Source organism: Canis aureus, chromosome 23 (genome assembly GCF_053574225.1).
Source record: "Canis aureus isolate CA01 chromosome 23, VMU_Caureus_v.1.0, whole genome shotgun sequence".
Lineage (NCBI taxonomy): Eukaryota > Metazoa > Chordata > Mammalia > Carnivora > Canidae > Canis > Canis aureus.
This window is the reverse complement of record NC_135633.1, coordinates 3,153,343-3,170,462: the sequence shown is the minus strand read 5'-3', so window position 1 is coordinate 3,170,462 and position 17,120 is coordinate 3,153,343. Positions and strand designations below refer to the sequence as shown.

Below are 17,120 nucleotides of genomic sequence, written 5' to 3'. Positions count from 1 at the left end.
ATTCTCTACTGTCTTCTGGCTTACAGCCTTTACCACAAAGGAAATCTGCTGCCACCCTCATCTTTGTTCCTCTGCTCATAATTTGTCCTTTTCCTTCAGTTGATTTTTAGGTCTTGTCTTAATCACAAGCTTGTTTTGTTTTGTTTCTTAAAAGATTTTTATTTACTTATTCATGAGAGACACACAGAGGGGCAGAAACCCAGGCAGAGGGAGAAGCAGGTTCCCTGAAGGGAGCCTGATGTGGGACTCGATCCTGGGATACCGGGATCATGTCTTGAGCCAAAGGCAGATGCTCAACCACTGAGCCACCCAGGCGTCCCTGTCCTAACCACAAATTTTAAGTAGAATGAGTCATGATTATTGTATTACATTGTTTCAAGTTTTTTGGGTCAGAGGGTTTATAGTTTTAATCAAATTTGGAAAAATTTTGACCATGGTATGTTCGAATATTTTTTCTGTTTATCCTTCCTGTTCTCCTTCAAGAACTGCCATTACATATACAGAAGGCTGCTATTCCACAGCTCGCTGATGCTGTCTTCATGCTTTCTTAGTCTTTTGTGATTCTGTGTTTCATTTTGGATATTTTTTATGTCTTCAAGTTCACTAATCTTTTTCTGCCATGACTTATCTCTACCTTTCATCCATTTGGGTTTATTTTATATATCAGGCGTTCTAACTTTCATCTCTGTAGTTGAGTTTGTTTCTTTTTTATACTTCCTATGTCTCTACATAGTATCATCAATCTTTCTTCTAGTGTCTTGAATAAAAGAGAAGCAATTATAACTGGTTTAATGTCCTGTTTTAATGCCCCTGTCTAATAATTTAATGTTCTTGTCTAATAATTCAGTCTGTGCCATTTCTAGTTCAGTTGCAAATGACTGATTTTTCTCCTCATCATGGGTTCTGTTTACCTAAATGAGGAATGCCTGGTAAATGTGTATGCCTGGTAATATTTCATTAAATATTAGACATTATTTTTTTAAGATTTTATTTATTAATTCATGAGTGACACAGAAAGAGAGGCAGAGACACAGGCAGAGGGCAAAGCAGGCTCCCTAAGAGGAGCCCGATGTGGGACTTGATCCCAGAACTAGTCTTAAGTTTACTGGTAATATTTGAGGTCAAATATTCTGATAATTTCTGTTTGAGGTGATTTGGGATGGCACATTTCAATCAACAGTATTTCTTCCTCACACTGAAGTATCTGTAAACATCTATCTCCATGTTTAGGATTCTAAAGCTAAGATCCTGATGTATTAAAATATCTAGAGGAAGAGTCAACCACAGAAACATCTTGCTTACACGTTGCCAAGTATCTAAAATCTAGACATATCCAAGTAGCCTGATGTTTGGTTTCATATAGACCTAACATCTGAATGCTTACATTTTCCTCTTTCCTGTCAGCTGTTGGAGCTCGGTATCCATGAGTGCAAACCACAGACAATTCACCATTCCAAAGCTAATCCCTTTCTTGCCTTCAAGTAGCTTTGGAATGTAGCCATAACTAAGCCAAGCAGGGTCCAAGAGGTTAAAAATAAGAAATATTTGTCTCTAATTGGAGACTGTAAAAATCATTCTACAAGTGGAAAGCAAAATTTAAATGACAAATCACTTTTAGTTATTTTTAAGCTTGTTTATATTATTCTTGACAGGAATATTTGTCTTCTCTGGGGATCATTTTGTCCTTTTCCATTTGGCTTCTACTTTTGAGATAAAGCCATTATCAATAAACCATTTGAGAGGAGAAAAAAGGAAGATGGCTTATCCTAGGCAGAAAGCCTCATGCTCATCTTATCCAAACATACATGGATCCAGTGACACACCCCACAGTGAAGTGGCTCAGTATACGTAGTACTAACTAAAATCTCTAAACTGAGAACATTTTTATTCTGTGCTCTCTCTATAGTAAATATCTTCAATCCTATTATATTACTGTGCTGTCACAACAATGTTATTCTGAGTCACAAGTCTTTCCACAATTCATAAATTAGAATTTGCTGTCAGTTTGTACCAGGCACTGGCCTACTTTGGGGGAAAAAAAGAGATTCTCTATTTTTTTTTTTAAATATAGTTAAGAGTCTGTCTAAACATCATCAGTTATTTGGTTACTTGACAGACCTCCCTGGTGGCATATGCTGTATTTTTAAACTTTCTTAAAATCCAAACTTCATTTTTATTTTTATGCAGCTTTAAAGAAAATACTTCAAAGGATATTTTCTGTGAATTGTGTTAGGACCCAGACAGATTTTGTTGTTGTAGTTTATTAAAACCTGTCCTCTTTATTTTTCATCATTGAGAATGGGAAATCATACTTTTTCTCCTACTTTATTGATAACATTTGCATGTAGATAACCACACATCCTCAGATTTGGTTTAACTCTCCCTGAAGGAAAACTTCATTTACATTAAAAGAAATGGTAAGTATCTATTATTCAGATTTTTTAATTTTCTTGTGTATATTACTGATTTAGTCTCTGAAGCTACCTAATAGAAATTCCTTCCATTTAGATGGTGGTATGAGGCAAAATCTGGGAAGCAGCAGTCTTAATAAATATACAAGGGACCTGGACTTGAGAAAGGAAAAAAATTAAAATCCATTTGTCTTGAATTATTTAGCTTGACTGTAATTCCTGGATTTTAGGATTTCTGGTTAGAAATCCTACCCAAGTGTAGAGAAGCTTTATCACAAAATAGCACTCTGCAACACATAGGGATGCACTTCCCCTCACCTTGCCCTCCAGCCCATCCCTTAATACTGGCAATAAAAATTCCAATCCAAAAAATTTAGGAATTTAACCTCAAAATCCGTAGTAATAGAACATGTTGTTATTTTGACAGGGGGATGAATTTACCAGAGGTTCCCAAATCCAAAGGATTTGGGTATCTGGCTCCAGCACCAAGTGGTTTAGGAGACCAATGCAAAGTCTGCTGTTTGCAGACCCAGAATCAGGATGTGAGAGAAGCACCCTGCCTAAAGAATGTAAAGTCAGGAACTCTGTAAGGCAGGGACTTTCAGAATGTGGCCTAATATTGTCTACCTTTCACTACTATTTTCCTTTCTTTCTCTTTTTTCTTCCTAAATTTCATATTATACCGTATTATGGAAAATGTGAGAAAACCAGACCACATTAAAGTATAAACAGCCAGTACCTCCATAGAAGAAAGTATGTTATCTTTTGTCATATTGCCATCTTGGCTTTGTAGTGTTTTTATTGTTTTCTTTATTAAATCATTTTTCATATAGTATTATATGGCAGTACCTTCTCATTTTATTAAAATTATCTTAAATCTAATTTTCAGGGGCACCTTTGTGGTGCAGTCAGTTAAGCATCCAACTCTTGATTTCAGCTCAGGCCATGATCTCACGGTTGTGAGATGGAACACCATCTCGCCTCCACATTCCGCGTGGTGTCTGCTTCAGTTTCTTCTCCCTCTGCCCCTCTCCCCTTAAAATAAATAAGTCTTAACAAAAATTTAACTTTCAAAGGTATAAAATCTTTCTAACATAAGGATACACTATGTATTTAATTCCTTTTTTTTTCTTTTTGGGATATTTTGCTTATTTCTACCTTCTGTTCTTAAAAACCATGCAGCAGTGGATGTCTTTGTTTATAAATCTTTCAATGTATTTCTGTATGTACTTATGTTTCTGGCATATATTCTAGAAACAAAATTGCCAGGTCTAAGGATATGAAAAATTTTAAATCTTTCAATACCGATAACTCTATTGCTCTGCAGAAAGGTCAAACCCATTAATATCTCCATCCTCAATATATGAGATTTGTCTTTCTACATAATTATAGCATTAAGAGGAGGTATATCTATTTTATACTAATATGAGGACAAATACTATCTCATTATTATTTTCATTTCTGGTTTTTTATTACTTACAAAGCTCTATACTTTATATGTTAAATAGGAAAGTAATTTTCTCCACTGAAAACTGCCTACTCGTGTCACTTGCTCATTTATCTCCTGAGGTTCTAGTGTTTTTCTTATTGAGAATTAAGAATATTAAATATTTCTTATCAAAATGTGTTGCACATGTCCCAATTCACAATCGTGACTATACCAGTTCTCACGTATGCTTTTGTATATAACCAAATCCACCATACTTTCCTTTTGTAGAACTTTACGTGGTTTTATTTGCTGTTTGTTCTCTGCAGAGCTGCAACAACAAGCTGAAGACAAGGCAAGCTGTGACCCAGACTCACTCCTGACAAACCGAGTTGTTGATTAGGAACAAAACCTTTGCCAGAAAAGGTCATCAGCCAATGAGTATGTTTCCCCCATCTAAATAATCTCTAGTTACACGATCCGTAGACCCTGTTGAAGAGTCTTAACCACACTAATGAATTGTATCTTAAGTCTGTCCCATTGAGCCCTCTTGCGTCCATGGTTCAAAACATACGATCAGTATTAAATTGACAAGCTCACTTATAATCGTTGGCTTAAAAACCTCCAACAACAAATATTTGCTGAGTTCAGATGGAAGAGCATCCTAGTCTTAACCGAGAACGTGCATGCCCTAAACAGATTCAATGCCTGAAGGCATTATTAAGTAAATTGTTACATTGCAAATGTCTCTATGAGGCTACTATTCTGCCTCCATCTGTTCAACATTTAGGGTCATCAGCAATAAGGACCAAAGGAGGAGGTAACAGGGGTGAGAAGTTAAGTGTAGGTGTTCATTAGGCAGCATAAACAAAACTGCAAAATAAGAAGCAGAGGAAATTGGGTCCAGCCTGGGACTAGGATCTGGAAATAAGCTTTCTGAAATGCATTCAGACTTTTCCTCCCAAAGGCAACACTGACAAGCCCATTTTGACTCGTCTTCAAAATAGCCCCTATCATCTGTTTCCAGTGCATTTCTCTAGAATTAAAAACTGGATTTGGATTCAAAACATAATCAAGGACTTTTTCACTGCGAGACAACTTTAAAACCTCCAAGATCTTGAGAAAAGGCAGCCAAGAACCAAGAAACACAAGCAGGGAAGATGTTCCTGTTTTCTGACAAAGACAGTGAAACGCTATTACTAATCCTGCCACATCCCTCCACACCACACCCCAACTGATTTCAGAGGGGCATCTGTTTGGCCATCTTGTGGACTCCTTTCTGGGTTTTATTAAGACCAGAACTAGCAGAGTTCCTTGAATCAGGGGACTGACTCAGCCCCATTGTTCCTCAGTAACCTCAGTCAGTGGCTCTCGGCCTAAACATTTCATGCCACTTGTCCTATTCCCAAGCTCAGACGTGAGCTTTCACTCTGTCAAATTATCACAGTTTCTGCAGGTTCCTCTCGTCTGACCCTCATCGTATACTTCCACCTGCATACTCTTTGCACCCCAAGTCCCCCACAACCTCAGCAGATTGTAGAGCTGCTTCTATTCCTCCTCGTCCTCCCATGTGGTTGCTGAACTAAGTGCTTGCAGAATCAAAGTGAAGCTGGTATATCCTCTCTCTTTCTCCATCTCTCTGCCTTTTCTCATCTCCTGCAATTCTTCTGGTCTTTATAATTAAGATGATGAGGAAAAATAAAACACTGCTCAAAGAGGGGAAGCAGACAAGGTTTGATTCTTCTCCGACCTGGCTGGATTATAACCCCGGACATGCACTTCCAGTAGTGAAGCAAAGTGAAAATCTTTACCAGGCAAATAGCAAATTACTCTGCAGGGTGGGTCTGATGCTTCTGTAGCTTACAGACCAGAACACTCGCTGACCGTGTGTACAGACTGCTGCATAGTTTACTTGGGATGGATCGAAAGTCGCCCTTCTGAGTGATACTCCCTTCTGAATGTTCTGAATATTGGAATTTGCAAGACTTTTTCCCTTCCCTCCTGCCAGATTAAGTGTGAGACATCACTGCCTGACTGTTTGCCAGACAAAATATGTACTCAAATAGATAGATTATCTGACCATCATTAAATAATAGAATTCCTTAAATTCTACAGTTTAACTCTCACAACAACCAAGATTTGGCTCTGTGCTGATCACAGAGAATATAAAGGTAAATAAATAAAATACACCGCTACCCTTGAGGAATTCACAGTCAAGTGAGGAAGACAGACTAGTTCAGAGACAATCCAATGCAATGCAACACACATAATAGAAGAACGAAGAAAAAAGTGCCATTGAAACACTAACCTCAAAAAAAAAAAGAAGAAAAGAAAAAAGAAACACTAACCTCAGTGCAACTGATTAATCACCAAACTCTACCTCTGAAATTACTAATCCCCTACATGTTAATTAATTGAATCTAAATTAAAAAAAAAAAAAGACAAAGAAAAAAAGAAGAAGAAACACTAGCTGCAAAAAAACAACTTGCCGAAACACAATAGAAAGCGACCACCTTCGCCTCGGGTGTTGACATATAGTCACTCAGCACTTCCTGTGATCCAGGCACTGTAGTAGGCACCGGGGAGATGGAAGGGAACATAGCCCCTGTCTTTCCGTAGGGAAAATCAAGCTTGAGAGAGGAACCTAGAACAACCAAACACATAAATTAAATTACAATTATAAACAATGGAAAGTGCCTTGAGGGAAAAACCAGAGTGGTATAAAAGAAACCGAGAGGGAAAACGGATTAAAATTGAGAAACGAAGGAGAGGCTTTCAGAGGAAATGCCACCATAGTTAAGGCGTAGAGGGGAGTCACTGGGTCACCCTGACTCGCAGCAGGCTTGAACTTGGTGGTAGCGAGTCGGTGATGTTTGTTACGCAGCATATCACAGCCTGCTCTACCGATGGAGACCGACTGGGAGAACTGACCTCTTCCCACAATACACTTATTTCCGTGCAAGTCCTCCCGTTACGTTTTCATGGGTGTGTTTTATTGACCATATTTCATAGGGACTTTGTGACTGTTCTTGTTAAATAATGCTCTGCCCTCATCAATGTTCTTACAGCAAATACTAATAATCACTTCACTGAGCAACTGGACAAACAGGAGATTAGATCACCAGAATTTCTCCCACTCGCTCTCCTCTTTTTTCCTTCTGTCTTTTCTTCCTCCTTTGCTTGCTACCTTTCTTCCTTCCCTAATTTTCTCTTTTCCTTCTTCTCATCTATTTCTCTTCTTTTCTCCTTCCCACCCTCTGTAGACAATGAAGATTTCATAAATGCTACTGATTAGCTGTTAATTGAAAAGATAATACCCAAAGTGCTATGTACTGGGGACTTCTTACCCTCTTTGTCCTCTTTTTCTCCATTTTCCGACCCCAAAACTTCTACTCTGGTCCAAGCTAACTCCTTGTTCTTGTTTCTTCTCTGACATGGTCCAGGGATTCAGACTGATGGTTTGGGAGAGGAGAGCTGTTGAGAGTGAGAGCTTCCACTTCCCAGAGACACGTTTTGGGTTTCCAGACCTCATAGTGGGACCTCATCTCATACAAGCCTCTTTTCTATAAAAATTCCACTAGTATCATAATCAGAAATGGTCAGGGGATCACCAAGCTCTTTGGCAGGGGGACATCGTGGAGCTTAAGAAGTCTTAGAGGTCTTTAGCGATGGTCCCAGCCTGATTTCCTGCTTCTTTCTCTGAAGTGGTAACTGGACCAAAGGAACACGAGTTTAAAGTTCACTGAAAAGAAGGAAGGATACACAAGCTGTGAGCTAGCCAACCCTGCTGCATCACATGGTGAGGATCGCAAATCAGCAGCTGGTACTGGATGACAGCGCTTACCTACTTCCATGACTCTGGCCACTGCCCTGGGGTCCTCCTTTACTCTTAAATTTACCCACTTCCTGCCCTTTGACTTCATCTCTAGTTTTCAGCCCTAGACTCAACTATCGTCCCTATCAGCAGATGGTACTTCTCGAGTTTACTCTTCCAAGTCCTCTCTCTTGCATGTCTGGGTTTGGATATTTCCTCTGGCTGCATTTACTTCAGGCCAATCCTTAGAAGCCCACTTTAACTCTGACTCTAGGAGACCAGCCCAAGATGGGATTGGGCACATATGGGGGCACCCTTATAATAAGTAACTTTTAAAAATGAACAAGATGAAGCAACAGTGCAAAAGGCCATGGTGTGCTGGAGCTGACTAGCACTGGCTCATGAGAGCCAATGGTTAGGTTTTTGGGAATTTTGCAAGTCAGTTGTTAAACACAGTCATTATTAAAAATTCTGTTATTTAAACTTGTAGTTAAATAAATTATATTACAATTAAAGGAATGCATATATAAAACTCACCACTTTGTAATTATTTTACTATTTTCTATGCTTTAGGGGTTACCTGGATCTAAGGGACCCATATGATAGAAATGCTATGTAATGGTGTGCCATTGCACACATCCTCCTGACTGTGTGTTCAGTGACCCAGGCATGGTGAGTGTATTCACACCATGGAAATCAGCAAATGCTACAAAGAGCATACAGCTGGCTGTTAAATACTTGAAGGCACACAACTACAAACGAGTGCTGGTATCTTTCAAAAGTGGTTGGTAAAGACAAATGCACGGGTTAGGGGAAATATTTGTAGCTACTTCCCCAGAATCCATTCTCATACTACCCCCTTCCTAAATAAGACCTTCAACTCTTCATCCATGTAGTTTTCATGGTACCTTGCCTTTAGCTACTGACCCGGGCCCTTATTGTCTTAAGCCCAGTGGCCAATCCCAAACTCCTGACTACAGTCAGCCTGGTTCAAGGATGAATTAATGAGTCCCATCAAACCAACAAGGCTACTGAGGTTGATTGGCAGGACCTGCCATGCATAACCCCTCATTCCTATTATATCTGAACAAGGAAGTTCGTAGCCCCAGGAGACACTGGGAGCTGTCCTGGAACCTCCAATGAAAAGAACTACCCAAGAATGAATTTAAGCTGAGGAAGTAGAATAAAAAAAAAAAAAATGGCGAGAGGGAAACTAGATTCTGGACCAGGCATAGACTGAAAATCTAATTACAGACTTTCTGTAAGTCAGTGAATTCCTTTTTCACTTTAGTGTGATTGAATTAGACTTTCAGTTACTTGTACCAGAGTGATGCCTTCCTGATACATGACATGGAGTTTATATATTTAGATGGGGTAATTGTAGGAAAAAATAAATACTCTTAGCCATTCTCATCATGATTATTTGTGTATATATGCCTGACTCTTTAACCTGCGAGCAAACTCTTTGTAGGCTGAAACTTCTTGCTGCGCATCTTTGCATCTATAGCTAACTTAACACGTGCACGGAGTGGGGGACTCGTAGTAATAAGTGCTTAATTTAGGTTTGCTTAATTGAATTGGTTAGTAAGCCAGGGAAGGATTGTGCAAGAAGTGGAGTGAATCCGAGTAAATTCTTCTTCCTTTCTTTGGCCAAGCAACCAAGTTGAATCCATCTGTTGTCATTTGTGAATGTCCCAGGAAAAAAAAAAAAGAATGAAGTCATACGGCTCTTGAGTCCAACAGTCCAGTCTCTCCGATGGAGAAGGTGGTAGTTTCCTGCTGGAATGCAGTAAAATAAGTCATGGTGTTTTTGGTTAGCGTTAGTCGCTAAGAAAACTCCTTTTGTCATTGTTTTCACGATGCCAAATATCTGGGTAAGAATCAAAATGTGCAGTCAACGTGTCTCAAAAAATCTATGCCTGTGGCACCGCAGTGACAAAAAATCCAGTAACTTAACCAGACTTCTCATTTGTGTATTCAGGCGTCTGGGTTGTTTATGTCAGAAAGTGACGGAAACAAGCACGACAGTCCCAGAACTGCAGGGCACTGAAGCTCTGAATGACACCAGTCCCTTATGACGTGGACAGGAAGGTAAGTGCTAACACAGGCCGCTCACATGAGTATTTCAGCCACATTCCAAGGCAGACGGGAAATAACTACAAAAAGAGGAACGCCGCCTTCACTTCCCCATCCTTTCCCTGTCTTTTCTCCAACCCCATCGCTGTCAACGTGCAGTCTATCTTCTTTATTTACAGTCATTTAATTTTCGAATATAAGCTTCAAGAGGGCAAGTGTTTGTTTATATATTTTCCGCCCACGGCTCTGTTAGCAGTATCTAAAATAGACTCTTGCATAGAGTAGATGCTCAATAGCTTGTCCTCATTAACACGACTTAGCCTGCTGGGTGGCAGGTCGCCACTAAGTCATAGGTCAGAAACTAATATGGCCTGCTGACACAAAAAATACCTTGTTTTTCTAGGTTAAATGAAAAGGCCCTGGTGCTGGCTGCACTGCAGTCTGACTCTGCGACTACGAACAATTTGTTTCCCATCACGTCCCTCAGTTTCTCCACCTGGAAAATGGACATGACAGTGCCAGGCCTACGCTCTTCCAAAGGCATCTCTAGAGAGGCAGTAGCCGCAAAGGCGTCCGGCTAAAGCTGCATTGCGGACGCTTAGCGTGGATGGGGTTGCACAGGATGCAACAGTTATCTCCGTTGTCAACTTACTTATTAAATTGGCGATAAATAAATAAAATAAATAGGCAAACTTTCGTTTCAGCCTGTGTTCCTGTACATACTGGCAACCGTGCATCACTCAGTTTTCTATATTTTGTTGCTTCCAAAGTATTGCTATTGAGACTTTTAACTAAGTGAGCATTTCCACACAACCTTGCAAACTTGCCTTCAAAGTCACCAACATTTTCATGATAAAAATAGAAACCCTGGGATCCCTGGGTGGCGCAGCAGTTTGGCGCCTGCCTTTGGGCCAGGGCGCGATCCTGGAGACCCAGGATCGAATCCCACGTCGGGCTCCCGGTGCATGGAGCCTGCTTCTCCCTCTGCCTATGTCTCTGCCTCTCTCTCTCTCTGTGTGACTATCATAAATAAATAAATAAATAAATAAATAAATAAATAAATAAATAAATAAAAATAGAAACCCTTAACGAATCCAACCTGACCGGTCCTTACATAAAATGAGAAGTAGAATTTCTCCGGGGTCACCCCCCTTCCCCCCCCCCGCCTCATCCATTAATAGCAAATCAGTCTTCCTGTTGTGGGAATTCTATTTACCGTGTTCTCATTCTCTGCTTTAAATTCTATTTTCTATTTTTAAGTTTCTATTTTCTCATTCTATTTAAATTCTATTTTCCCTTCCAGTCTTCCAAAAAAAAAAAAAAAAGATTCTGTACCTTTAATAACAGAGACCTGGCGAGAGGTTTCTTTCCAAACTTGTTCCCTGGCTTCCAAGTGACGAAACCAGCTGTAATTCGAGAGCGGAGAGATCCTCGGGATATCATTAGCCAAAGGAAAAGCTCCACATTCCCACCCAGTGCAGAGGTTGAGGTCCTATCAGAAGACTAGAGCCTTCCTGTGCAGCCGGAGGCTCCATCTCTCAGGAGCGAGGGGGGACCTCCCAGAGATAGAGAGGGGCAGGGAGCCGGGGCGGGGGTGCTGCAGAGCCCTGGAGGAGGGGTCCCGCCTCCTGCCCGCATCCCCGCCGCCGCCCGGGGAAGAGCAGGCTCAGCTCCAGCCCCGAGCGGACGCGCAGGCGCAGGGGCGCGCAGAGGGACGCGGTTGGAGCCGCGGTTAGGGACGCGGTTAGGGACGCGGTTAGGGACGCGGTTAGGGACGCGGCTAGAGGCGCGGAGCCGGGCGCCTCCCGCGCCGCGGGGCCGCGCGACCCAGGCGCCCGGGCTCAGCCACATGAGGCCGGCTGGGGCGGGGGGGCCAGGGCGCAGCCAGCCGGCGGGGACCGCGGCGGCCGCCGTCCCGGGGCGGCGCTGACTCCGGGGCCCCGAGCTCCGCGCGCCGAGCATCCTCGCGGCCCGGCAGGATGCGCGCCCTGGGGCTCCTCTGGGTGGGCGTCCTCTGGCACCTGTGCGGCGGCTACTTCGACGGCCCGCTGTACCCCGAGATGTCCAACGGCACCCTGCACCACTACTTCGTGCCCGACGGGGACTACGAGGAGAACGACGACCCCGAGAAGTGCCAGCTGCTGTTCCGCGTGAGCGAGCGCCGGCGCTGCCCTCCCGGGGACGCGGGCCCGGGCCGCGGGGCGCTGAGCCTCAGCCTCCGCGACGAGTTCACGGTGCTGGGCCGCCAGGTGGAGGACGCGGGCCGCGTGCTGGAGGGCCTCAGCAAGAGCATCTCGTACGACCTGGACGGCGAGGAGAGCTACGGCAAGTACCTGCGGCGCGAGTCGCACCAGATCGGCGACGCCTACTCGCTCTCGGACCGCTCGCTCGCCGAGCTGGAGAGCAAGTTCCGGCAGGGCCAGGAGCAGGCGGGGCGGCCCGACGGCAGGCTGGGCGACGACTTCCTGGGCATGCTGCGCCGCACGGCCGCCCTGCTCAAGGACACGCTCGCCGTGGCCGCGGGGCTCGGCGACAGGTACGAGCTGCTGGCGCTCACCGTGCGCAGCCACGGCACCCGGCTCGGGCGGCTGAAGAACGAGCACCTGAAGGCCTAGGTGCGGGCGGCCGCGGGGGCGCTCCCCCGCACCCCGACCCCCGCCCCGACCCCACCCACCCCCACCCCGGGACCTGCTCCGTCGGGGGCGGGCGCGCTCCTGCGCGGACCCGGGGCTCCGAGGACGCGGGAAGCTCCCCCCCTCCCAGGGCCCGGGGCTCCGCAGATGCACCTGTCGCAGCCACGCACCCGAGGACACGGGTGATGCAGCGGGGAACGGCTCCACCCCCAGGGCCCGGGGCTCCGCAGACGCACCTGTCGCAGCCACGCACCCGAGGACACGGGTGATGCAGCGGGGAGCGGCTCCACCCCCCTCCCCCCAAGGGTCCGGGGCTCCGCAGACGCACCTGTCGCAGCCACGTCCCCGAGGACATGGGTGATGCAGCGGGGAGCGGCTCCACCCCCAGGGCCCGGGGCTCCGCAGACGCACCTGTCGCAGCCACGCACCCGAGGACACGGGTGATGCAGGGGGAGCGGCTCCACCCCCCTCCCCCCAAGGGTCCGGGGCTCCTCAGACGCACCTGTCGCAGCCACGTCCCCGAGGACATGGGTGATGGAGCGGGGAGCGGCTCCCCCCCCAGGGCCCAGGACTCCGCAGACGCACCTGTCGCAGCCACGCACCCGAGGACACGGGTGATGCAGGGGGAGCGGCTCCACCCCCCTCCCCCCAAGGGTCCGGGGCTCCTCAGACGCACCTGTCGCAGCCACGTCCCCGAGGACATGGGTGATGGAGCGGGGAGCGGCTCCCCCTCCAGGGCCCAGGACTCCGCAGACGCACCTGTCGCAGCCACGCACCCGAGGACACGGGTGATGCAGCGGGGAGCGGCTCCACCCCCCTCCCCCGAGGGCCCGGAGCTCCTCAGACGCACCTGTTGCAGCCACGTCCCCGAGGACTCGGGTGATGCAGCGGGGAGCGGCTCCACCCCCCTCCCCCCAGGGCCCGGGGCTCCGCAGACGCACCCGTCGCAGCCACGCACCCGAGGACACGGGTGATGCAGCGGGGAGCGCCGGACCCCCACCCCGTCCCCCGCCCTGGACCCCGCGGCGCGCAGGGCAGCCTCGCCTCCCGCCCTCCCGCTCCCCGCGCCCCGGGCCCTTTCCCGGGCGCCCGCCCCGCCGCCTCGCCTTCTCCTCGGCTCTCTTATTTATTAACCAGGGTCTCCAAGGTTCTGTGTCTAGTGTGGGGGCTTTCTGGGGTTGCTGGGCTTTAACTCTGGGGGCTTTCGTAGGCGCATCGCCTGCAAACTCTATGCGCCCTTCGCGGCGGAGACGCCCCGGGTGCCTGGGTGCGCGTAAGCTCACGTGGCCACGTGGAAGGCCCGGCGCTGGGGTGGCGCAGGTGGCGCAGGTGCGCAGGCGGGCGCAGGTGGCTGCGGGTGGGCGCAGGTGACGCAGGGCCCGCCGCCTGCCGCTCGCTGTATCCTGCACCCTCAGAGCCGCAGCCCGTTAGGGAGACAAGTAGATAGCTCGTTTGAACACACCCCGAGGCCTGGGTCACCCATGCACCGGGCCTGCGTTGGGGGCTTCGCTTCTGTGTGCTTATGGGAAACCTGTACTCCGAGAAGGGGGGATTCTCATCCTAGTAACTCCTGAGCTAAGTTTTATTATTCAGCCAATAAATATGTTCTCGTGTAAGACTGGCTTATTTTCTAATTGATATCCGTGACTTTCCTATTGCAGACAGGGGCGCAGTGCACGAGGCACCAGAAGGGTGGGATTTAAGCCAGTTGCCTCAGAGTGTATGGCGGGCGGCTACCCACTGAGCCACCCTCTCTTCCCTGGCCACCCTTACCAGACTCGAAAGAAAAACATCTAGGTCCTGCGAGAAGCTGATCTCTGCTGGACTGCTTAAAAGCTCCATTCCCCCCACCCCCCACCCCCCGTTTTTCCCAGAGAAGCACCTGGAAAAGTTTATGACAAGGCTCATAAGTTATATTCCCTCTAATGCAGACGGAGGGTTCCATTCTTGCTTGTAGGAGCTCTAACGAGGCTTCATAATTTTGAAACCAGGCCTATGTTATTGATGCCTTTAAAAGGTGGAAATGCACTTTATTTCATGTCTGTCCCTAGCCCCTCCCTCTCGCCTTGAATATGCTTTCCTTTCACACAAACACACACATATGTGCGCACACACAGAGCAAAATAAATAAATGTTCATAATCTCCCCTTCGACGGTGAGCCATCTTTTCTCTCTCATACACAAAGAATCCCGTTTTCTGCCCCTATGATGTGTCCCTAATATCCTCCTATTACTGTAGGGGAAACTGAGGCCCAGAAAGTGACTGACAACGTGTTGTAACAGCTCCGGGTCTCTTAGATTTAAGTACAGAACTTTCCCACATTGCTCCTTGCAAGGATGCTGGGGCCCGAACCTTTGCATAGCTCCCTCATTGTTTAAAAGAGAAAAGAACAACACATGGGATAATACTTAGAATAATCATTTGTAGGCTCTTTGCATCCCTCAGGAGCCTGTTTTTAGCTGCCCCTATCCTGGGCTGCGAGGAGAAGGTTGGACAGGGTTTCCGTCCGTAGCCTATGAACGATGAGGGGAAACCCGCAGAGGCAAAGGAGACAGTGTTTGGCGCTCAAATGACTGTAGCTGGGAGTCACAACACTTAATAACTCAAACCAAAAAAAAAAAAAAATAACTCAAACCTTTCCTGTCACTCACTTCACAGGACTCACGTCCAACCCGTGGACATGTCAAATGCCGTCTCTCCAGTTTTCCCCTCGGTAGTAGGAGAATACTGAGCACAGGATGCGGCTGGAGAACCGGCTGCCCTGTGCCTCTGATTTCAATCAATCGGTGCCCGCTGAGCTGCACGATTATGCTAAGGGCCTAAAGGCAGGGATGCAAAGAGTGTGTCCGCAGTCAGAGAGGCCTCCCGTGGGTGCAGAAAGAGAAGCAGTGGCACATCTGCTACAGATCTGAAAACCCTGAAACAGATTATGTATGAGGTTCTTTCCAGCGCGAACATTCTATGATTCCTGCAAAACCAGAACGAAATGATCTGACATTGAATCATCCGTTCGAGGCTAGACGTACAGCCAGTAATCCCACAGGGTCTCCTGGAAATGGCCGTAGACGGTAAATGAGAATCTCCCAGTTTGGGGGGTGGGGGTGGCGGTGAGCCATCCTGGACACAGACCCAGAGGCCCAGAGGCCCAGAGGCCCAGAGGCCGGCATCCACAGGCTTTTCCAAATCCTCTCATGGTGGGGAGCCAGCTCCACTGGATCCTTCCTCCCCACTTCCTTGTTATGCTTATTAGGACTTCCTTACTGGCCAGGTGACAACTTCTTTTCAGGAGTGCTTCTTGATTTCTCAGACCATGAAATAATATTTTGAGAATCTGAAGAAAGCTACATACTTTCTTCCCTGAGAAATCTTACCAAAATGTCCATACAATCTAGGGTATTTATTATTTTTATAATATTAATCAATCACTTAACATGTGTCTGGTGCTGAGTTAGGTTGTGGGTGCTTCTGGGATATCACCAAGCCTTTGGGACTTAACCCAACTAAACGTTTTAAAAAGCCTCTTGAAGTTTTATCTGAGTAGAAGGCATTTTTGTTATTGTTATAATTTCTAGTTAGTTGTAACAACAAGAAAATAGCTAAATTTTTTGAGAGCTCAGGGCCTGTGCTAAGAACTTTGCCTGAATTACTTCCCTTAATTCTAGCAACAAGCTGTGTAAGGAAAGTAGCATAGAAAAGGAATTAATCTGTGGCCCCAGGGGGGCTCAGTGGTTGAGCATCTGCCTTGGGCTCAGGGTGTGACCCCGGGGTCCTGGGATCGAGTCCAGCGTCAGGCTCCCAGCATGGAGCCTGCTTCTGCCTCTGCCTGTGTCTCTGCCTCTCTCTGTGTGTCTCTCATGAATAAATAAAATCTTAAAAAAAGAAAGAAAAGGAATTATTCAATGCCAAGTGCTTTGAACAGTACCTGACACAGAGTGAATCCTCAATAAATGTTAGTTATTATTATCGTTAGTTTGGTAACTGAGGCCCAGAAAGCCAAGGTAATTGCCACAAGGTGCAAACTGTGTGATGTCTTCTATACTTTCACTTTTTAAACTGATGGTTATCTAGCGGAGTACAGATCAAATAAAAGAAGAATGTGGAGGGTAGGGGTCCACTGGGACCACCAGCTCTCTACTGCAAACGTTGTCCCTGTAGGCCAGTCAACCGGCATCTTACAGCAGTTCAGGTGTCTGACCTGTGGCCGAAGGTGAATGGCTCCTGTGTTTACAGAATTTTGAAACTTTCTGTGTGATGCATTGATAAATACCATGACTCCCCACTCTCCCAGTCCGATCACGTGAAATTTTCCGTATACCTACTTTGAGACATTCCATGGGTATCTATCTCGCGTCTGTCGATAAAGGACACCAGATGAGGCTAGCCTCTGCATTGGCCAAGGCCACAAAAGCCTGCCGGTGGAGGTGTGTGACGAAAGGCAGCACGGAGAGGCTGTTCCATAGCTCACATACTTCGCATTGCCTTTTAAACTCTTGTTTATAAATAACTCTGCTAAGGAAATAGGCTCAACGCTTTCTGAGCGAAGCCTCGAAACTTAGATTATAAACCATTTTAGCAAGTAATAAAAATGTCCTTGAAAACCACTAAAGATAGGAAGTCACCCTAAATAGGTAGCGTGCTCACATTTCCTTGGGACGTTTTTCAGAGGAGGATTATTAGAATCTTCTTGATAAGAAATAATAATTGGTTGTGAAATATAAATGCCATTGTGGCTTTACTAGCACCCTAGTAACACACTGTT

The 17,120-nt window shown here is 46.2% G+C and overlaps 1 protein-coding gene and 1 long non-coding RNA gene across 2 annotated transcripts; both read left to right on the top strand.

The window, feature by feature from the left end:
* Positions 1–9,296: 9,296 nt before the first annotated feature.
* LOC144294505 (uncharacterized) lies at positions 9,297–10,419 on the top strand. Its single transcript, XR_013361868.1, has 3 exons — positions 9,297–9,525; positions 9,633–9,742; positions 10,131–10,419. It is a non-coding gene; the product is annotated as an uncharacterized LOC144294505 (long non-coding RNA).
* A 699-nt stretch (positions 10,420–11,118) lies between these two features.
* On the top strand, positions 11,119–13,976 carry FIBIN (fin bud initiation factor homolog). The gene has a single exon (XM_077866163.1). The coding sequence runs from the start codon at positions 11,707–11,709 to the stop codon at positions 12,340–12,342; it is 636 nt and encodes a 211-aa protein (XP_077722289.1). The 5' UTR covers positions 11,119–11,706; the 3' UTR covers positions 12,343–13,976.
* The last annotated feature ends 3,144 nt before the right edge of the window (positions 13,977–17,120 follow it).

Excerpts from the sequence above, each read along its gene's own strand:
- FIBIN (XM_077866163.1), top strand. The coding sequence starts at position 11,707 with ATGCGCGCCCTGGGGCTCCTCTGGGTGGGCGTCCTCTGGCACCTGTGC.